The sequence below is a fragment of the Cyrtonyx montezumae genome, unplaced genomic scaffold, assembly GCF_038088225.1.
Source record: "Cyrtonyx montezumae isolate F1298 unplaced genomic scaffold, pur_monq_1.0 scaffold_9, whole genome shotgun sequence".
NCBI lineage: Eukaryota > Metazoa > Chordata > Aves > Galliformes > Odontophoridae > Cyrtonyx > Cyrtonyx montezumae.
In genome coordinates, this window is record NW_027072100.1 from 9,344,127 (window position 1) to 9,367,349 (window position 23,223).

The window sequence follows — 23,223 nt, forward strand, 5'->3', positions numbered from 1 at the left end:
CCCTGCAGAGCACATCACCTAAAACACCACAGCGAGTGGAGAAGGAAAGGGAGCAGTCACAGCTCCAGTATTTAAAGACGTGGAACAGAAATGAAAACATAATTACTTTGCCAGCCCACACAGAAATTAAAACTGAAACACGAGCCCCCAAATCTGCCAGCTAATTGCTAACTGTTTGAAACGAGCTCAGCGTGCAGGTGGTCACTGTGTTCAAGTCATTCCCTGCTAACATCCCAACCTCCCTCCCAATTTTCTCTTCTGCTGGCTGGAGGGCTCTATGGGACCTTTCATTCCATCTCTGTGAGATGTTTGGGGGGGTGGGGGATGGGAAACCAAACCCAGGCAAGGAAAAGAGTGGCTCCACGTCCCTGCTTGGGGCTTGCTCACCTTGCTGTGTGCGTAGACCACGGAGCCCAACAGCTTCCAGGTGCCACCCCGCCGGTCCATGCGGATCATGCGCAGGATCTGCAGGAAGCGCAAGCTCCTGAGCGCCGAGGTGGCAAAGACGTTGCCCTGGGAGCCCGCTGCCAGCACGGCAATGGATGCGATCAGCACCATGATGTCTGCATGAACAAAGGGCATTGAAAGCTGGAGACGTGCTGATGGAGCACCACCAACGGGGACGGCACTCCCACTGCCAATGGCAGCAGAAGGACGTGTGTGGAAGCGGTGTTGTGATACCTGGTGCCAGAGGGACACAGCAGAAACCTTAACTGGACAAAAGGAACGGCTACACACCTGATGGAAACATTCTAGTTTTCTTCTCTACACTCATCATTCCCAAGAAAACGTGTCCAACATCACGCGACTGCATTCTGATCCAGGGCTAAGCTGGGCTAAGTCCTTGCCAGGCATTTTTTTAGCTGCTGTGACACCATGCTGCCCAGAGATGTGAGCTCCCCTGTCTAAACAGGGAACGAAACCCAGAGGTTCACCCTAGCAACCCCAGACTGCTCAAGGAAAGAAAATCCAAGCAAGAGTCCAAGAAGCCTCGTACCATAAATCCCAAATCCAAGGATCATAGAAGCATAAGTTGGCTTGGGTTGAAAGATAACTCCAGTTGCACCCCACTGCCATGGATAAGGTTGCCAACCACCAAATCAATCACTAGGTCAGGTGGCCCAGGGCCCCATCCAACCTTGCCTTGAGCACCTCCAGGGTTGGGGCAGGATCCTGAAACCCTCCCTCTTTCTTATTTTTCTATGCAATTTTTATGAGTGAATTTCTGTGCAATACTCTAAAATCCCATGTGTGACCCTTGCAAGCTCCTGGACACCTGAAAGTGTGCTCCATGGGGCATGGTACAGCTCACCTGACACTCCTGACCTCAAACGAAGCACCTGCTGTGCTCGGATGGCCCCTCACACTACAGGAGCACCTAGTGCTTTATGAGCAGGATTTAATTAAGTCTCATAATCCCCTTGTGATGCAGCTCCTCAGCACCCAGAAGGCAAAATGAGGCACTGAGAGAGTGAATAGATGGGAGAGCTTGGATGGGGACCTCAGCTCCTCCTTTCCCTTCTCTGAGTGAGGAGCAATCCCCAAACTGCAAGCAAGAAACTGCAGCGCTGTGCAAGCAAGCTGTTCAATAGCCATCTTAGGCTGGGAAACCCCATGCAGGAGGCAGGTCTTACCGATGACACAGAAAGGCTTGCGGGCAAATTTCAACCTTCCTCTCCAGCCCCGGTACCGGCAGCAGCACCCGGCTGCCCAGATCCTCACAAAATACTCCACCCCGAACACCACGATGGTGACGATTTCCTGGGGGAGACAACACGCTGTCAGCCTAGAAGGAAAGGTGGTGAAGGGCATGCTCCAGAATTAGAGACCAAATCCTACAGCCCTGCACTCCTGCACAACGCAGAGCTGCCCCACAGGACCAGCTGGTGGGAAGCTCAGGCTTTTGCTACTGGCTTTTCCCTTTCCCAGGTTGGGAATGAGACAGTGGAACAAAGGAAAAATAATAGAAAAAGATCAGGAAGAGAGTTTTGAAATGTTTTATCAGAGCAAATGTTGTGCTCAGATTACTCCTGAGTCCCCTGATGCAGATCTTTCTCCTTTCCTTATTGTGGGTCCCAACAGACACTGACTCACAAGTGACAGTTCAATTTCTTGCCTGAAATAAATATCTCCAATTTAGGGGTTTGTTTCTTTGTTTTTGTGTATTTTTCACTTTATTTTGATATGGCATCAGTCACTTTGCTTGCAAATCCCAACTCACCAGAATATAAAGGGCCCCTTCAGAGCTGTTCTGATACTCATCGATGGTTGAGAAGACAGACAGCACCAGGCAGGAGAAAACAAGTAGAAAACTATAGAATACACACAAAAAAAAAAATACAGAGGGACAGAACATCAGTCTTCAGAGCAAGAACTTTTCACACTTGGTCATACGTTTTGACACTTACACACAGGAGCATTCACCACACTGCTGCTTTAACGCTGTCCCTTTGCAAGGATACCTCTTACTGGTGCTAAGGGAATAAGAAGTGACAGCAACAAGGCCACCAGGCCCCTGCAGTCGCTCTTGGGAACATGCTGGGACTGAGCTCTGCCAACCAGTCAACGGGTTTGTGTCTAACAGTGGGGGAGAACCAATCTGCAAAAGGGAACGTGGATCCCCAGTGCTATGAACAGGAAGGGTTGGGCGTGGGAGGACCCACTGGACCAGACCCAGTTTGGCCAGTGCCGAGACACCTCCATTCCCAGCACGTGGCTTTGATAGCCTCTGAAATCACTTCCCTGTCATGACAGCTCCAACAAGCATGGAAACGCTCCTTTATTACATCCTCACTGCCAGAAAAACTTGGCAACCCTTCAGATGTAATTCCACCGACTGCTTTTCCAGCATCCCCTGTCCACAAGATTACCCAAGATAGGAAATTCAACAGAGGTGAGGTTTGGATTTTGGGTGGTGCTGTGTGGAGCCAGGAGGTGGACGTGATGATCCCTATAGGCTCCTTTCCCACTTGGGATATTCTACAGTTCTATGGTACAACGCACACAGAGGCCGTGCCCACCAAACATCCTCTCTGCATGGGCAACGGGTGCACCAATGCCAGCCCAAAGGCACTGATGGGTGGCAGCAGCTCCACTCTCTTCTGACATCCAGCTCTGCAGCCATGGAGATGTCCTGGCACCTGCTCGTGGCCGAAGCAACTCCCACCAACCTGCCGTGCCTGCCGCTTACTCCAACAAAAGAAGGGAAATTAATTTACTGCAGATCAATTTACTGAAACAATGAAGTAGGCCAGCACAGAGAGGAACTAAAAGCTGCGTTCTTTCAAAGCATTAAATAATTCATCTGTCTGGCTTTGTCTCACATTCCTACAAACTGACTTTCAAATATTTATAAGGCACGGTTGAGCTGCCGGGTACAGCTCCTCGGCACTGTGTAAAGAGAGGCACCGCAGGGCCGTGCCTGCGGCTTCACAGTGCCCATTATCAACACAGAGCCCAGGTATAGCAGGGGGGGACTGGCTGTATTTATTCTGACCACAAGCAGTGCCAAGTCTGCTGGAGGGAAGAGACCTTCAGAGTCACCCCATAAGGGCCAAGCTTCGTCGGCAGCAAGCCCCACGCAGCACAGAACAGCTCAAGACAATCCCCTGATTTCTTTCTGGTACTCAGGGACCTGGAACAACCCCAAAAAGCAAGGAATTGCCCCCTGCAGTCCCACTCACTGTCATTCTCACCCAAAGCAGTTTCTGCAGGCTGTGCAAAGAGAGGGAGCTGCAAATGGGTCAGGCAGCCCCGCTCCTGGGGTGGCCCAGATTTTGGTGTACACTCCCACGCTGGAGTGAGAAACAAATGAATAATCGATGAAAGAAGAAAGAGAAGAGGGGTAAAAAAATAGATCATGGGAAAGGATGGGGGAGAAGAAAATCCTACGTATTCTGATTGAAGAGGAAGGGCGTGGGTTGTGTTTCTGGGGCTGAATATCACAATAAAATGCTCAGACAGGTGCTGAAAGTGAAGTGCTGACATCAGAGCAGATGTGCACACCTTGTTTACTAAGGAAGATGCTTCAAATGGATCAAGAAAAAAGGAAGGAAAAGACAGTGCTTTACCATTTCAACATGAGCTGAAAGCATAACCCAACAGATAAGGATCTTGTACAGATGGGGTCCAACATGCCTGCTGGTAAACACCTTCCTTGTGCCCTGTGTAAGCTGCAGCTGTGCAGGGTGAGCCAGGGCTGCTTCACAGGCAAAACCTCATAGGGCAGCAGCTCCCATCCCTCTTCTCTGCTTCCCCATGGAGATGCTCAGCCAGCAGGTGAGGAGTGGTCCTGCCACCAAAGGATGCAGGCACTTCATAAGCATCCCAAAATAGCTCCGTGGTGATGTGCAGCTGCTCTGCTCAAACCCATATTTCCCAAACCTCTGGAAGGCTGAAGAGTAGACTCAGGGATTGAAACTTTTTTCAACTGCATTCATGGAGTTAGGGTTTGCACAGCTCCTGGAAAGCTCTGAAGGCTCTGCAGCTCTCCTATATGTGTGGGATGGAAGGAAAAAGCTGAGTTGTGTCCATGCTGAGGTGGGGAGCACCCTCTGAGCTCTCAAGGAGGCCAGGCAGTGGGAGGCAGACTCTGCTTTCATTTCACCTAATCCACCCAGACAGTGCAGGACTGGGCTCCAGCTCATAATGGATAGCAAGGGAAAGGAAAACAGGCCAGTAAACGGCATAGAGGTTGGGATGAATCTAATTTTTAAAGCTACATATCTAATCAAAGCAAATTATGTCCGCAGCCTGACTCTGGGTAATGTTAATGTGCAATAAGAAACGTTAATTAGGCTCCATGTAATGATATTTACATTAAAGATGCCAATTCTGCTTAGAGCTGGGCAGAAGACAATATCCTCCCCCCCAAGCAGACAAGCTGAGCCCCACACAGCAGAGCTGGCAACAACAACCCCAAATTGGACCAGGACAGCGAGTGCTGTTGGACCTCCATCCCTCCCATGGGTGAGAGGAGGGACAGAGCTGGCAGCAGCCTACGAGCTGCTGGGGACAGACACTTCTGGAGTTGTCTCCACCTTCGTGCTCAGTAAAGACTCAGCTGTGCAAATCTGACTGCTGCTAACACCAAGAAACCCAAAGTCCTCCAAAGTTTGGTTTTCTGTCCAAAGGTTACGTCAACTTACAACACCCATGGCACATTTCTTATTCCAGATTATAAATCTTGGCACAAAACTTGTGTAGAAAAAACAAGTGAGCTCTCGCTCCAATAAACAAGTAAACTAATATATAAATAAAATGACTTGGAATGTGAAAGGTTTTTATTTTCTCACTCTCTATTTTTGGTAAATGTAAATACAGAATCCTTAGAGATCTTTTCAGGTTATTAATCTCATTTGCCTCCCAAAAGACACTCCCTTGGGACCTGCACACCCATTTACATGGAGCATCAGTGGAATCAGAGGGATGCTGGGATGTGTTGGGGATGGTGGCACAAGGCAACAGGCTCATTACATGCTTTGCTGCCTTCCCATGGAAGTGGGGAAGGAATTAATGATTTGTTTAATTAGAACAAGTAACGCTGGAAAGGAGGGAGTATTTCACTCCAGACATTTGAGAGCCACACAATAGAAGAGAACTTAAAACACTTAAAAATGACTTTGGGGATATAAACAAGACATTGATAATTGTGCTAAAATAAAACCAAAAATGCTTATATCCAGCTGTAATCCCAGCAATTCATTTGCTGTGGTCTCTGTAAGATGCTGGCTTTCAAGTATCTGAAACTTGGGTGTAAATCAGAGGCCTCAAAATACAGCAGTGACAATAAACCAGGGTGGAAGGAAAAAATGAACTGAGGATAAACCGAGACTGTAAAGAGCCTTTTAGCACTCAGAACAGGAGTACTTACAGCTAAATTTGAATCTCCACTGAATCAGAAGCAGAACTCTGACACTGCCACGGCTGTCCAAGGGCTCCTGATGATACACACTGTCCCTGCCCTAACCAGAAGCACCATTGTTTTTCTGCCTTCCCTCTGTCAAGGCACCATGTTTCCCCATGGAAAGGACAGGCTATGGACTGACATACAAATTTCCCCTCAATGTCCACCACATTTGAAAGGTTCCTTCCTGAAGAGCTCCCCCAGCCTCTCCCTCTTGTTTGTAACACAGAGAGCAGAAATGGCCTCATCTGCCCCAACCCCCAAATCCTGGACCTATGTACTGCAGGAATTGGAGTAGAAAGGGGTTTCACATGGCAGAACCTTGACCAGCAAAGTTGTATGTAACTCCGCATTTACAAGTAAGATTGACCATAGAATCATACCATCATTAAGGATGAAAAAGACCACTAAGACCACCAAGTCCAACCGCTGACCCATCCCACCACATCCACTAACCATGTCCCTCAGTGCCACATCTCCACAGCTCTTGTACCCTAAGAGCTTTCCTGAGTGGAATCCTCAAAGAACAAATGCCAGCTGGAAAAGATCAGCGACAGAGACCAAGAACTGAACATTCACAGCAAAAAAAAGGGACACATTTCAGCAGTCTGCAGCCTGTTTTATAGACTTGCCTGGCTCTAATTACTTAACTCACTCAAGGCGCCTCAAACTCATAACAAAGCCGTGTTGCTAATACGAACACACACCAAGTTCTAGCTCAAACACTCCTCTCTGTCCTCCTGCGGCATGAATCACTGGGAAATGCTTATCTGCATGATCTCCTTGTGCTGTGCTGCAGCCTCGGAGCAGTCAGAGGTCTGGAAGGAAACCCAAAGCATTCATCAGTCAGCACATCTTCCCAGGGGCTCCGTGCTGCAGGGCTGAGATCTGCTGCAAAAACCAGGTGGGGAGAAATACATCCATGTGACTGCAGGAATGGTTCACAGAACAGCTGTGTAGACCTCAGCACAATTATTGTCCGTTCAGAGTTAAATTAAGAGTATAAAACATGGGACAGTTGAGTAATTCTTAAAATGCCTGTGCAGGCATTTACTCAGGGCACATTCATTGATCTTAATGCTAGGGAAAGTTGCTGTCTCATGCAACGCCAGTATTATTCAGATTGAAATCTGAGCACTGCCCGTGCTTCATCCCACAGGGTATTCCCCGAAAAGAATCTCTGCTTCCTCTCTACCTCTGAGAAATTATTACTAGTAAGTACAGGAACACAGAGCTTCCAAATTTAACCTTTACCTGTATACAAAGATCAAGATCTCTCCTTAGAGCAAAGTGCTGCTTTTTGGCAATACCTCAAGGGAAATTAAAAATAATAATAATAAGGAAATAAATTTTAAAAGCTAAGGGCTATACTGCATGGTCTGAGCATGAAGGCATAAAAAATCCTCTTGCTGACTCGTGCAAGTCACTTGACCTGACTTAACTGTGCTCTCAAATTGGGTTAAAAGCAAGATGTCCCTGCAAAACGTAATGCTGCATCTCATCTAAACATTCCTCGAGGGAATGGGATATACAGAAATAGGCTCTGGTCTAATTGCAGATTGCAAGATTGTATTCAAAATGTGCAGGGCTGGTTCCTGCTGCAGACAGGAATAGTAGCCAGCTTTCCAAAGGTCTGTCCCAGAATCAGCTATTCAGCTCGAGTCTGAGGTTCCCTGCACACCAAGGACAAGCTGCACCTCCCTGAGCATCCTTAGTTTTGTTCCCTTATTTCTGCCTCTGCACTGCTTTTACAGTCACAAGAATTAAAGCACCTCTGTCAACATCATCACAGCGAGCCCCAGAAGGAGCTGCATGAACCAGCTCAGAGCCTCAGCAGCATCCTTGTGCTGCCTTTATCATCTCACTTTCACCATGTCCCAAGCCCACGGTTTATACCTTCCTAGCAGTGAAACTCCAGAGTTGTGCTCTTGGGCTCCTTCCTATTGTGACCACCAACAGTGAAAGATGGGCTGAATTTCAGTGCATGCTGCGGGCAGGTGGCCCAGGGCTAGGCATGGCAGACCCTTAGAGCCTTGATAACAAGAGCGGGGTCTTGAAACAAGAGCCCGATGGGTAAAGCCAAAGCAGGAAACACAAGCATTACCGAAGCACTGCTAATTTCACTTGCTCATCATTTTTAATTAACTGTGTCTTGGGGGAAAAGAAGGACACATTCACAGACTCGCGCAGTATGCACAACACTGCTTCGAGCTGGTGATGTCCCCACCTGCTCAGTTTGCCCTCCCTCAGCCAGCAGTTAGAGGGAGCCCAGCAGCAGAGGGGTCAGAACACCCCCTTTCCTTAGCACAAAACCTCCTGTGAAATTTAACCATGCCACTCACAGTCCTGCACCAACCCCAGCACCACCCAGTCGTGTGAAAGGAGCTCTCTGTCTATTTTTATCCCAGCTCCTAAGACAATGAGGCTCGTGTGATTGCCCTGTCTGGCTGCTTCCCCTAATATTTGGCCACACTGGTCAATTTTCATCCGATTTGCCAAAGCACAGAGAGCCTTTCCTTCTGATGGGCAGCAGCAAGGAGGAATATGCACAAGCCCACCAAGCCCACAGAGCCCACCCAGTCCAGCAAGTGAGAGGTTTGTTCCCTCTCCTTATTTCCCAGCGCCAGTAAACACAGCAATAAATAGCAAGCTGCAAGAGGCAGATGATTGTGTGGTGAAAGGTGGAAAACATCTAAAAATGATTTAAAGCAGGGAGGAGAATAGGAAGAGAGGACTGCAGATGATGTTCCCGGAGGAGGAGCTCAGCTGGTGGAAGGCAGCAGGAACAGGGGATGTTTTCCTGCCCACCCTGCAGCACTCTACTTCAGGTGATGCTTGAGTGCTGCTCCCTGCTTGCACAGGTCTCTAGGATGTGGGGATCCTGTCAATTCCATATTTCAGGATGCTAAGAACAAGTCCAGCCCTGAAAGGACCTGTCCCAGGGTCTTTAAAGCTCCCAAACAACAGGGACACAAGGCACAGACACATTAAAGCTGAAGAGGATTATCTAGCTGCCATTTCAACATGCTGGTAAATCAAAGTCGATGGAAGCCATATGCTCTGCTGGGAAGCATCCATCTCGTTGCCAAGGAAACATCCTTCCCATTTAAAATGGCAGGCAAAAGCTTGTGAAATCCTGCTTTAACCCATTTCTCTAGGCACGAGCTGGTCCCCAGGCAGCTCCTGCAGCACTGTGCTGGATGGCTGCTCCTGGGAGCTCAGCAGCTCAGGGAGGGAGCAGCAAAGGGAGGGTCCAGAGGGAATCAGCTCCAGCCTGACAGCAGTGAGACCCTATTTCCAACACCCATTTCATCTCAAGCAAGTTCCCATCAAGTATTCCATGGGAATAGGAGAGAACTGTCTGCCTGGGTACAATCAAACAGCACTGCTCAGGGATGCTGTAGGGGTAGGGAGGCAAGGCACTCATCAAGCAAGAGAAAAACAAACAGGAGAGACAAGGGCTGGGCTGCTGCAGCTCAAAGCCAGCCTCTTCCACAGCTGTGGGTACCATCTGACTTCTTACAAGGAGAGGGCAAAAATCTGACCTTGGAAAAGATAGCACTCTGCAGGCAGTGCTCTCAGAGACAACAAGGAACCCACGCGTGTCAGCCTTGATTGAGTCAGAAGATACAGATGATACCAAAGGGACAGAGAAAAGCATATTGTTTTGGCAAGATGGTGCTTCTACATAGCTACTTCCAACCTCAGCCTCACCAGATGTCTTCTCTGTGAAATGCTCTTTCATTTAATGCAAGTCTTACAAGTAGATGAAGTAAACTCTTAAAGCAGGGAAGCAACTATTTTCTCTTGTGATACGTAGCTGGGTTCTAACAAACTCTGTGATGCATAACAGAGACTTAATTTAATAATTCAAAGCCAAGGAAGGCCTGGCAGGACAAGGACACACGTTGGTCTCCTTGTCTGTGAAGGAAATGATAACTGGTGATGGAGGATGGAGAGGCCATGGTGACAGCACAGAGTGCTGGGCTCTGCCACAGGGATCTTGTCTGTAGTGCAGAATTCCTCTGCACTTGGGCTCCCAAATGGGGATGATTCTTCCCAGCACACAGCTAAGCTTAAGCCCACATGTAAAACCAGAAAAGGTCACAGCCTAAATCCTCCTGGAGGATCACAAAGTCTGGCAGCAGACACTGCAAAGCACACCAGCAAGCAAGGTCTGTGCAGATCAAAGCCAACAATGACATCACACAACAGCACAAGAGCAGAACAACATCCTGCAGCATGACACCAGGACGTGGCCAACCCCAAGGAGAGGTGCAAGTCCCCCTGTACAACATCTCCAAGCATTTGCTAAAACTCCATCCCCTAACCCAACAGCTTGTGAGCAGCACACTGCTCCACCATCAAGGCACGCTGCTCCTGCCCGAGCTGGGGATTCACCTTCACTTGGTGGCATTGCCATGCAATCATCAGCCAGCCCCAAGACATGCTGAGGCCACTTGAGAACTGTGTCACCATCAATATAAATGGCCCTTTTGCAGTCCTGCCTGCTCCTCCCCTGCTGTCTTGGCTTGGAGCCTCGCGAGTGGTCTGCCCTGTGCGTAGAGGACACCAGCAACGATAAAAAGCAATGAATGGATAACAGCCAGGTAGTATTTTGAGTCACAGCCCCATCAGCCTGCTGCTAACACAGAGCAGGAGCAGCTCTCCATCCTGGTTGTGTAACCCAGCCTCGCAGGACGCTCCCCGTAATTACAAGGCCTTTCCCCGCAGTCCCACAGGGGCCATATTCTGCATTCATCAGAGGATGCTCAGAGTTCCACTTCCTCTCTCGCACATTTTTTCAGTCTTCCCTAGAAACAGGGAGAGGAAGTAGGCAGAAAAAAAAAAAAGAAAAAAGATTTAATTAACTTTTATTTAATTTCTGCTGCGCTTTCAGCGAATGAAAAATAACGGTGCTGCCCCAGCAGGTCTGAGCTGAGCCAGCACTGTGCTGGCTGCACCAGCTCCCTGGTTCTGTCCCCACCCAGCAGGGCTAGGAGCACAGTGCGGGCTCAGGCTCAGCTCCAGCTCTTTCTGACCCACATCATGCCAAGATGAGGCTGCAGAAGGATGAGCATTCCTGGCTACAGGTGGAGATGGCAACCCATTGGCTCAATGGCTTTCCTTTGGGTGCTTTTAATGATATCCACTGCCACAGCAAGGGCTAGAAGAGCAAGGTTGGGTAGGAATGCAGCTTGTTTGCGGGGGGGCTCAGCATATTTCAGCTTCTCCGCAGGGAGCTGGGGCTCAGGCTTACTTAGTCTGCAGTGGGTTCACAAAGAAGGGTTGCAAAAATGGCAGATTGGATGAAATGCTCCCCAGGAACCCAAGGTCCTGGGCAAGGAGGATTTGGTCTCTCAGGTTTGGCCATTCCAAAGCATGAAGCAAAAAACTGAGTCTAGGACATATTTCACCCACTTGTATGTGCCTACATCCCCATCTCCCAGCAGAGTCACAGTTCAGAGTCCTGTTCATCTGCCCCATTCCAACACTCTCATTACCTTGCCACACAGTGAGACCTCAAATCATTCCTCCCACACCAAGACAGATGAAGTTGGACTCAATGATCTCTGAGGTCACTTCTAACCTTAATGTTTCTACAAAGTCATTGCTGATCTATCGCCATGTCCCAGCTCTGCATGCCGTTATCTTTCCTGGCTCAGATGCTGCACCTACTAATCAGCATTACTCTTGATGCTCCCAGCACCCACCAGTGGTCAGAGCTCAGCTTGTGAAGGGTTCACATTAGATCTGATTTCTGTTGCAGAAGGAAAAAACAGCAGCAACAACAGCTCAGTGCAGAAATCCTTTCCCCTTATTAGCTGGTACATTAGAAAAGGAGCAACCAAATAAAAACTACATTAAAAACATTACATTCTCTAGATTCTAAAGCAGAAAATGTGAAAAGCAAGAAAGGAAAATCAGTGCCAAATTCTAAATGGCTGCATGTCATGTCTGAGACACGACAGAGAAAGATTCCCACCCACTTTCTCTCTAAGACTTTTTCCTTTTTAATAGAAGATGCCACAACTGAAAAACAACCAACCGATCAAAAACAGACCACAGTGATGTGCATCCAGGAGCCCCAGGACCAAACCACCATGTCGCAATTAACGAAGTTTCTTTAACACTAATACGGATTAAATGCATCGGTCCCTCCAGCGATGGAGATGGAGCCTTCCTGAAGTGCCAGCAATTCAGTTAGACACAACACAAGGACTGGTCCCTCTGGCTCAGTGTGATGCTTAATGGGGTGTGAAGCCAGCCTTGGTTTAACTCTGCCATCAACCCTCGCTCGGATGGATGCTGCTCCCTGCAAAGCTGCTGGGGGGGGGGGGTCTGGCCAGGCACCCAGACAGCCCTCTGCAAGGCCACCTGGACACAAGGGAGACCTTCCACCACCCCTGGAGAAACAACACAATGAAGTCCCTCTCAGTCTGGCAGCTCCTGCGCTGTCAGTGTCTCTCAGCCTGTCTGTATTTGTCTTTGGCACTTCCAAGTCTTTGCTCTGATACCTACAGAGAATTACAGCTGCTAGGAAATAGCTCACCTCTCCTGAACAGGAGAGATAAAAACCCCACCCATTAAAAAGCCAAAAGCATCTGCAAAATCAACCTGACGGGTGAAAAGGAGTTACAAATCACGCTTCCTGCTTGGTTGTGAGCCACTGCAGTGCAAGCAGCACCCCTGGACGCCATCACACAGTGCCTTGCATCCCTGCAAGCCATCCTAGCAGCTGGGAGATGCCAAGGAGGATAAATATCCCACACAAACCCCTACCGGTGCTCAGAACCACCACGCTCCTTCAGCCAGAGGATACAGGTCAGCAGCACACATCTTCCAAACAGCACAGCCAGAGTTTTGCTGCTCATTCAAGCCTTTATATAGAGTCAGGGCAGGATCCAAAAGCGGAAGAGAGACACCCACTCCCATGGAGTGTAACACACGCTGCAATAAATAGCTCCCTGCCTAAGGAGATGACTCAGGAGTCTCACTAGTCCTCAAAGCACAGACCAGTGCTAATAAACCCAGGAAACTTGGAGGAAGACCCAGGGAGGGGTTTGCTTGGACAATATCCCCTTACTCGCCACGCACAGAACAAGAAGGATGAGCAAACAGGATGGAAACAGCACTGACAGCAATGCTCGAGAAGCAACGCATGGCCCTCATCACAGAGAGAGGTTTTGTTCTTCACTGCCCCTTCTGGAAGCATTCTGGTTTCACCACCATATGGTTTAGCATGGCAGGAGGAAGCATGGCCTCACTCTCTGTTTGCCCAGCTCTAATATTGAGAGATTGATATTCAACTCCTTTGCTCTCCTCTAAAGTGAAAGACGGAGCGCTCTTACATCCCATTCTACGTTCCTCAGACCTAGTAACGAAGCTCCAGGCAAACATAAAGTCAATTAATGGCCACTCTGAGACTCCACGTCGCACAAAATCCCATAAACATGCAGCTGAAAAAAACTCCCAGTACTGCCATTTCACTGCCACACAACGAAGCTGCAGCAAGCACACACAAGCAGCACCTGCCTCAGCACAGGGAGTGTTTCCTGGGGAGGCACCCATCCTAACCAAAGCCAACCAGTTTCCTTTTCAAGCCCAAGGAGCTCGAATAGCAACCAACACATCAATTCAAAAGCAATGAAGCAGCCAGGCAAACACTGTTATAAAGAAGACTGGAACAAAGCCATCACTTGCCAGCGGTCCCCCAGCACCTACTTTAAGACTCTCACCTGCCTTCTGTTCAATACAGAAAGTCACAGAATCACTGAAGCTCTCAGACCCCCAACCCCAGCCTACTACCCACGACCCCTCAAGTGCCACATCCCCACAGCTCTGGAGCTCCTCCAGGGATGGTGACCCCACCACCCCCTGGGCAGCTGTGCCACTGCATCACCGCTCTTTTGGGAAAGAAATTTTTCCTAATAACCAACCTGAAGTCTTTACATCAGGGGTTGGATCTTTTTGGCTTCACATACAGAACAGAAGCTGACATTTTTATTAGGGCTGCTTGCACACTGCTATGCTATGAATACTGTTTTCTCCTTGGTGTTCACCACAACTATTGTTTGTCTCAAGTTTTTCTCTTCTCTTTTGTGCCACTCGTTAAATTTCCAACCACACCAACCACGAGTTGCAACAAACACGCAGCAGGTGACCAGACATGAGCTCCCACACTCACACCAACGATGGAGAAGAGGTGTGTGTGAGTCACCTTTGAGTCAGGATCTCTGCTAGGTTTATTTCCTGGGCACCAAAAGAGCTTTATAGGGAGTGACAGCGTGTTTGTGGGAGCTGTGCGAGGAACACCCGCCCTGCTGCACTCATCCATTGCAGCGTGTGACAGCAGCTCTGCAATCGCCTCGAACAGATTTTGCTCCCTGGGTTGGTAGAGCTGCAAAGCAGAAGGCAGGACTTGAGGCAGATTAGGCTTTGTTTGCAAATGCAGCATCTGGGAATCCCTGGGAAAGTCCATCCTGAAGGCATAACCTCTGCCTTGAGCAATCTCGTCCTAGAGAGGGTGAGTGCCTGCTGCCATGTACAGACACATATGGCATCCTCAGCCCCCACTCAGTGAGGACAGCTGCTCCCCGACACTGCTCATCCTCTCGTTTCCCTGCCCTGTGCCCTGTACCCGACATGCATTCAGTGTCAGAAGGAAGATTGGCCATCCCACTGGGCACTCCGTCCCCAGAGCCCAGACACAACCAGAGCAGCTTCAAACAATAAGCGGTGTTAATAAGGTTTGATTATCCTCTAATTCCCTCTGGGACTTGGGTTGCAGGTCTGCAAGGTGACTGGGGTTTGCTGTAAAGGTTCCTTTCTCAAAACTGCCGCTTAACAGTTGCTGGCTAAGTGTGGAACTCAGATCTTGGTCATTCTGGTTTGGTGTGGATCAGATCCATCTCCTGCCTTCACATGCTGGGACATCCACAGTGCAGTTCTGGCTCTGAACAGCCTAGTGGCTGTGGTGGGAGATGCTTGGCATTGCCTCAGCTCACTCCAGTTTTCAGTTTGCAAACAGATGCCAGGCTCTGTCTTCCCACCTCATTGTTGGGACTCATCTCATCCAGCTTCCACCCAAAGTATACAAGGGAACTCAGGTTCCCTTCGTCATCAAGAGAAAAACAGGCATCTCCAGAAAGCAGATGTGCACTGAGGATCCTATGGGATTTCCGGGAGGAACACAGAACACAGTGCCTCCATCCAGCAAGCATCTGAGCATCACCAAGCTCAACATCTGAGCATGGCCCACACTAACACAAATCAGGAAGCTCCTGCTGCACCCAGCAGTCCTGATGCCCCCTGGTGCAATTTAAGGCAGATCCACCCTAAAGAAGTCACCAGATGGATGTTCACCAACACCGGATTTAGAAAGCACATTAGAGGCTGGAGTGATGCTGCAGACAGATGAGAGATAGACATAGGAATGCTCCAGTTTCCCTTGTTTATTGGCAGTTAGGCAGCCAGGAAGCCCAGAGGCTGCAATAAAGCAGCTCTCATCATCCCAGCCAGTGACTTCTGCTCAAGATACGCCCCAGCAGACAGCTCTGCACATAATTAATTCAGTGCTTTAGAACAGATGCACATGACCTCCCCAAACACCTTCAGTCTGCGTGTCACAGGCCACTGCATTCACAGCTTGCCAAGAACAAGGCTGGGAGAAGCACGTGGGAAGCCGAGGTCACCAGGAGCTCCAGCTTGTTCTAGCTGCTGAAAAACAACGTATTTGTTTCAGCCTGTGTGGACGGGCACATCCACCATAAGGCCAATTTAAATACCTGCTCCTGCAGAGTCAGCAGGGCCATCCTCTGCTCTAGGTGATGTCAGAGGAGCCCAAGCACTCTTGGCTTGCAGCCCAGCTAGGAACAGTTGGAACACATGGCAGTGTCCCCCTGCGCTACCTGGTCCTGCTGGCACATGCTCGCTGCTCAAACCACCTCACAGCACAGCTCCCCTCTATATGCATTCATCAAACTCTGCCCAGACCACCCTGATCAGCTGTTTTTTTAAACGTACTTAATTTCTTTCTGATCATTTGGAGGCCAAAAGCCATTGCATTATCCCATAGCAACGTGAACCACCATGGGAAGAAGGGTCTTATCCAGCTCAGTGCTGAAGATCTTGTCCCTGCAGAGGATGTTTCTCACATTTCCACAGCAGCATGCTGTAGTTTAATCCTCTGTAGGAATCACCCTCCATCCTCCTCTGCTCTCCTGTTTCTTCTCCACAGGAGATTACATGGCAGGAACTGCCACCACGATTTTAAAGAGGAATTGTTCCCTCCAAAGCCAACAGAGCAGCCAGCTGTGTATTTGAGCAACCTTAAGCAGGGTTACACAGGGCTGAGCATTTGCTGCTTGAATCCCAAACGTCACAGACAAGACTTCCATGCTATTTTTTTATCCTGGTAAGCCCCACAAAAGCCTGACAACAATCCTCCATCCTGCTCCAACAACGAACCACAGCCTCATCTCACCACATCTCCTATATCCACAGCCAAGCAAAATATATATATATATACACATATACACACACACACACACACATATATATATATATATAAAACAAATTCCATTTTCACAAATTGCATTTCTTTGCTGAATGAACACCCATCTTCCCTTCAGTAGAGGGTGTGGGACTTGCTCTGGGAGGATCATTCCTTCTTAAGACGGAGGCTCTGCTGGTTGAGGTGCCTTGCAGAAAGGAGGACATCCAAGGGACTACCTTGTTTTTCCTTTCCTGAATGTCAGTGTGGGGTGAATATGACTGGAACGTGACACATTAAATCAGGTTGCTCCCACCCAGCTCTGACTAAGCAGGAGTTGGTGAGACATCACAGCATGGAAGTCCCCAGGGAGGACAAACTGCACAGTGAGGGCATCAGTTCCTGGAGCCCAGCAGCTCCGTTATGCTCAGCACATTGGATTTGTGATGGATCTTCATCCTACACACCCAGTAGGATGTGAGGAGGTCCCTGCCCATCACTGGTGGGTTGGATGGCTCTGGGGTTGCTAAGGGCTCACCATAAACAAGGGGAGGAATACATAAGAGGATCAATCTACATTTTCTCCTAGATAGTCAATGCCATAAAATAGGTATACAAAACTAACTGGGGAGAAAACCAAAACAAAACACAGGAGCTTCCTGACAGCAGAAAAACGCCTAGGGGGTCCCAAAGGCATTAAATCAAATGCAAAAGATGATCTGAGAAAGATCCTGCATGAAATAACCGCATTTTCCCTTGTCCCTGAGGGGGAAAATGGTGGAGTCACAAAGGAGGCCACTTCTGCACTGAGAAACCCCACATCTGTAGGGAAGAAATCACATCAACTCTTCATCCTCTCAATGCTCCGTAGCTGCTGCCACCATAGCTGTGTCAAGGGACGTGCTGGAGACAGTGGTGGCTTTGACTGCTTAAAAGGTAATTTTTGCATTCTGTTCATTGTTCCATTTGCTGTAGGCACGCTGCTTTAAAAGTGGCTGAATATAGGTCCCAAACAAGAGCAGCTCACCCAGAGGTCAGGAAATGCACCTGCAGACACAGAGGGCTGTGGGGTGCCCGGTCCAAGTACCTCGCCAGGTTGGCACGGAGCACAGCATCCTTTCTGGAATAAGATGCATCACAGCACTTCAGGTTCAGCACTACTGAGCATGGGACATGCAATAATAACCGAGGTAAGAGGATTAGGGGGAAAAATATAAATCATTGAAAAAAAAATGAAAAGGAAAACTGAACAATTTTGCAAGCAAAATGCCTCTCTGTGCAGAGCTGCCACGAGATCTAAGTGCTGCTGCATCCCTCAGAAAGCATGGCCTGCTGCTTAGACAGGGCTCAACTTTTCAAGTTTCAGCTCAACCTTGAACAGAATGAGGCCATGTGCTGCAGTGCTATGGCTCTGCCAAAAAAGACAAGAAAAAAAAAAGAAAAAGAAGAGAGCTGAGAGGAATAAGAGGAATACCAGGAAAATATGGGAGATGCAGGAAGCCCACAGTCTAACTCCAACCACACTCCAACATGGGATCCATGAGACTCTGATGTCCACAAAACCATTCAGAACATATACACATCTATAATGTGCACAAACAAGTACCACGAATGGGTCACCCACTTGTGTCGGCGTGGGAAGGGCTGTTGTGCACAGAAATGAATCACAACACAGCAATATGAAATAGGGCTCCTGCTCACGAAGGGCAGGGTGCTTTTACAGAGGGAACAGCTGAGGTGAAGCTGCGCTGAATCGCTCTGCTTTGTTATGCACAAAATGGTGCAAAGAGGAAGGAAAAACGACAGAAAGAGAAGGAAAATAGATCAATGGATTGGAGCTAGCATGCAGCACGGGAAATACTGCAACCTGCATGGGGATCTCCAGGCAGCTCTCCCACACAAACTTCGTGACCTTGAGGCATTCCCTTTGCCCTCACGCCTGTGCAGAAGCAGCCAGCAGGCTTTGTGCCCATCCTTGCTGAATGATTTTTTGGTACAAAACCCCAGAAAAAGCCCCTGCTGGCCCCATTCTGACACGGACAAGGGTGGCAGTGATGGGGACCAAGCTGACGAGCAGCAAACGGAGTAACTGGTGCTGGGTTTCACTCCAGTGACTTTGTGAGATGCTCATCGTACCCTCCAGCTCTCTGAATAACACGTTACTGACCTGCCAAGGCCAACCTTATCATACACATGCTTCAGAAGACTGGCACCCACAAAACATCCCGGCACACTGTAAAAAATTAATCACATCACTAATGCTTCACAGACCTCACAGCATCTCCCACCTGAGCCACGAGCAGTGCAGGTCAGGGGTGGTTTTGCAGTGTTTCCTACTCAGGCACAGCTCCAGCCAGGTGAGCAGAGCCACAGGGCCAGAGCAAGATGCATCTGTGGAGCTCTGGAGGGATGCACTGGAAACAGGGGCTTCAAGAGAAAATGAGCCCTAGAAGGAAGGAGCGTGGGATGCCCTGCTCATGCTCTGCGATGATTACTGCCTGCCCAAGCCAATACCACTGCAGAGAGCAAGGTGAATCTGAAGTTAGGACAGCAGCTGAAGAAGCAAAAGAAGCTTACAAAGCCCACCCAGGCAGAGCTACCCCTGCTCTTGGCCATTTGTCTTTCAGCCCCTTTCACTGCTGGGTTTTCACTTGCATTTAAGAGCGCACAGTGCACACTGTATACAATCACCTCATCTCAGCGTAAACCCAGACAAGCCCCTCCGTGAGGCACCAAAAACCTTGAATTCCTGGGCATGGAGAATGCTCAGGACCTTGCTCCCATCACAGCCACCACCAAGCTCCAAGGATGTTCCTGAGGACATCAAGCTCACTGCGAGCCCCCACCCCACTGCAGTGCAGGGTGAAGCTTTCCCTTCCTCCCAAACAACATCTCCTTCCGAGCAGCATCTCACCACCCGGACACAACACACCTCCCTGGGAGGCCTCAAGGCACAAAATGGCTGAGGACCATAAAGCACATCCCAACACCTGATCTGAGAACGGCGTTAGCAGCAAAAGGAACAGGAGGGGGAAAATAACAAGACCCCCAAAATCTCCTCGATGGAGCCGATGAAGGCCCTGGCCATGATGAAGAACATGCAAACAACAACAAAAAAAACCAAGACACATTGGTTCTAAGGGAGCAGGCTCCCAAACGGGGCTGTGATGGAGCCCAGGACCGCAGAACAGTGGAAAGTCCCAGAGGGAAGGGAGTTGCAGTAACACAGCGACTTACCCCGACCCTCCCCCTTCGCAATCCTGGGAACAACGGGCAGCCAGCCGCCCTCCTCCCGCAGCACAGCCTCCAGACGGGGCCAATTTTTCCACCCAGCGTGTCTATTTCTGCCTAAAATCGAGGCTGCCGAGGGGAAACGCGCACCCCAGGACCGCTCCTTTGTTCCTGCTCCATCCCCATCCCCCCCAGCCCCCCACAAGGAAGCCCCGGACGCGGCTCAGCATTTCTTCGCAGACATTCCCACCCCGCTCCCTCCCACGGGGGCACAGGAGAACCTCCCGGCCCCACTGCGGAGCCGCAAACCCCCTCCCGGCCCCACATCTTTTTGCAGTACCCCGCAAAAGATGGGGCCGGAGGAGATGTGGGGGGAGGGCAAGAAGCCAGAGCCTGAGCATCGCTTTGTGTTCAGAGCATAGCATTGCTATGGTGATTTCAAGCAAGACGGAGGAGCGCTCCCTCCCCATCGCTCCCCTGCACGCACCCACCGCAGCCCCTTCCCCTGCAAGTAGGGAGGTAAAGGGGGGGGTGGGGGGGGACGGGGACACGCACAGGACCGGTGCATTGCACCTCCCCGCCGGAGCCACCCCCAGCTCTGCAGGGACGGCTTCTGCCCCCCCCCCCACCCCACACACATCGCACACCCTTTCCCCAGGTACACCGCGCCCGGACATCGTAGGGCTGCGGCAGCTACTGGAGGAGTGTGGGGGGGACCGTAACACACTCGGGTTCCCCGAGCATTTCACCCCCGCCCCCCTCCCCCACTCCCTTCCCTGCAGCCGTTCTGCAGCTGGAGCATCCCCCACCCACCCCGCACTCCACGATTGGTAACGGGTGGCAAAGAGAAATCTGGGGCTGGGGGCAAAAGGAAGGGGCTACGCCGTCCCAACCTTCCCCCTCCCCCCCCACCTTTTTATTACTCACACGTATGCGTGGTAAATGAAAGCCCAGCCTCGCGGTCTCTCCAGCACATTGTAAAGAAAATTCTGCAGCTTGCGGTAAAAAGCATTCCTTTTGGGGGGCTTCCCGCTGCCCGACACCCCCGAACGGGGCTTACTGAGGATGCTGCCCCGCTTGGTGCTCTCGGAACCGGCGATGAGCAGAGCCCCGTCCCGGCTGGAGTCCGGAGCTCCCGGGTCCAGCCCGACGAAGCCCACCTTCAGCTTCTTCTCAGCGGCGGGCCCCGGATAAACGCCTCCGTTGCGGGATTTCTGCACCATGGTGGCGGCCGGGGGCGGCGGAGCCGCGGGGGAGAGGGAGGGAGGGAGGGGTGGGATGGGAGGGGGGCTCCGCCCGCGCTCCCCTCCGCTGCTCCGCGCCCGGCGCTGGAGACGCCGCAGGAACGGAACGGAACGGAACGGAACCGGGCGCAATGGGCTCCGCCGGGCCGCGCCCCGCCCGCTCCGCCCGCCCCGTTAACCCTCAGCTGTGCGGGGGGCGGCTGCTGAAGTCCCGCAGCGAAGCATCCTTCGCAATGAGGATCTTGAAGGAGGAGAGGAGGGGGAGAGAGGGGGGGAAGGGGATGGGATGGGATAAAAAAAAAAAATAGAAGAGGAAAAAAATCGCAATAGAAACACCAAAAGCACACTCACTAATAGAAGCAAGTGCAAAAAAAAAAAAAAAAAAAAAGAAGAAGAAAAAGCAAGTTCTTGTGTCCCCCCACAAAGCAGCCTTCAGCATTGTCTCAAATATTCCAGATCTGGCATCGTCCCCCCAAAAGCAAGCTCCAGCATCCTCTAAAATCGAGCTCTGGTACCTTCCCCTGCCCCCACCCCCCTCTCAGTCACCCCCCAGTGTCCCCCCGCTTTGGCTTCCTCCTACAAAATCACTTCTCCCATGGGAAGGCCCCGTGGTGTGAGCTGTTCTGCTGGGGGGGTCCTGTGGTGGGGTGTCCATCCACACAGCTCTGAACAGTCTGTGTAGCAGTGGGCACAGACAGTGCTGTGGGATCACAGGAAGGAATCAGTTCCGTGCCCACTCAGCTACTGTAACATCACAACAAATCCCCTTATACAAGGCTGTCCCCTTTGTCCGTGCTTCCCTAAACTCAAACCCATCTTCTTGAGGCTGACAAACCCCTATGCACCTTACTTCCCATGCTGAAACTTTGCCATCATGTTCCTACCAAGCTCCCACTGTAGGAAGTCCATCCCGAAGTGCTCTGACCCACACCACTTCTTTGTCATATCCTGTAAGTGATGGCCCAGCATTACTATTTTCCCCCATAAATCATGGCAGGCTTCTGCACCAAAGAATATTTCCTCCTGATGGACAATCACAGGACTCAGGACAGCACACACTCTATTTTACAGCTTCCATATTTAAAAGAGAAAATCAGCATTACTTTCTGGACTGCATTTCCCAAGTCCTGGCTTTTTGTCCTCTATGCTTTAGGAGAATCCCAGCAGCAACTAATGCACCAGAGACTGACATCACTGCTTCTTGTCCTCCACATCCTATCAAGTATGTGCTCCAGCGTGGAGCAACCCTACATCCCAATGAACAGCAAGTTTCCTGTGACCCATATTATCTCCAACAAATGGCTGAAAGGAATGCCTCTGCAAGGCAGGCAGGGAGCTAAAGCTGGCTTAAATAATGAAAAAAACAGATCTGCAAGTATGTCAGTGAATAAATTACTCAATTCAGTGAGGGGCCATTCTATTCATTATTTGTGAACACTTGTAAGATCATTAGTGTTCTTTAATGAGGTAGCCAATTACAAATGTGCCTGGCACTAATGTACAAAGTGCATTATTATAGATACAGCGACTCAGTCCAAAAGCAGGAAATATCCCCCTCCACCAAAAGGCCAACAACAAACAGAGGAAGCAATTTTCAATTAACAAATTCCAGATTACTAATAGTCTGTGAGCCCTAAAGAAGTCTCTAAGTTCGTTGCACTCCTCTTTGCCTAATTAGTTGGTCATTTGTGGTGTCACACTGCAGCACAGCTTTGGGTGCCATGCATCTCTGACACCGTCAGAAAACAGCAGTGGGCTCCGGGGGGGGGTGGGGGGGGTGCAGGGGTTTCACCACTCCCAAGCCCTGGGTGTAAGCAAGATGCTGGGAAAGGTGCGGGGTGGTGTTGGTGGCTGTCAGGGATTGTGGCTTCATCTGGGAGAGAGATGAAACCTCAAAGGAAGACCAGCAGAAAACTGAGCAGGGGCCAGAGGTTCTGTAGCAGGACATACCAGAATGGCTTAGGTTGGAGGGGATCTTGTTCCAGCCCCTCTGACGTGGGCAGGGTTGCCATCTGCTCAATCAAGTTGCCAGTGTGATGTCAAAGATGAAGAGGGTTGTTGCTACTTCTGCTGGGGAGCAGGAGGACAGACAGCCACCAACAAGCCTCTAACACTATATGAATTAATGAAGTATGTAAAAGCAGTACTGGGAAGGTGCTTTTATCTGATCCAAGGACACTCTGTCTCCACAAACAGAATTACTGAGTCAGTTCTTTGCTTTCAACACTACTGATGGCTTTAAACACAAATACCGTGGCAGAGAGCTCAGACCCTGAAGGTAAGAGGAAATCTATCAAGCTATGCGATGATACAGAAAGTTCGTGTTCTGTCCTTTGGCAACTGCAGAT

General features: G+C 50.0%; 1 protein-coding gene across 10 annotated transcripts in view; it reads right to left on the bottom strand.

Annotated features, from left to right (window-relative positions):
* Positions 1-20,854, bottom strand: part of KCNQ2 (potassium voltage-gated channel subfamily Q member 2) — a 55,593-nt gene extending 34,739 nt beyond the window's left edge. For all 10 annotated transcript variants that reach the window (XM_065754129.1, XM_065754124.1, XM_065754127.1 and 7 more), the window contains exons 1-4: positions 20,559-20,854; positions 2,222-2,312; positions 1,635-1,761; positions 388-563 (exon numbers count right to left, since the gene is read on the bottom strand). In XM_065754129.1, the coding sequence (XP_065610201.1) occupies positions 388-563; positions 1,635-1,761; positions 2,222-2,312; positions 20,559-20,854 (690 nt within the window). The remainder of the gene's footprint in view (positions 1-387; positions 564-1,634; positions 1,762-2,221; positions 2,313-20,558) is intronic.
* Between the last annotated feature and the right edge of the window lie 2,369 nt (positions 20,855-23,223).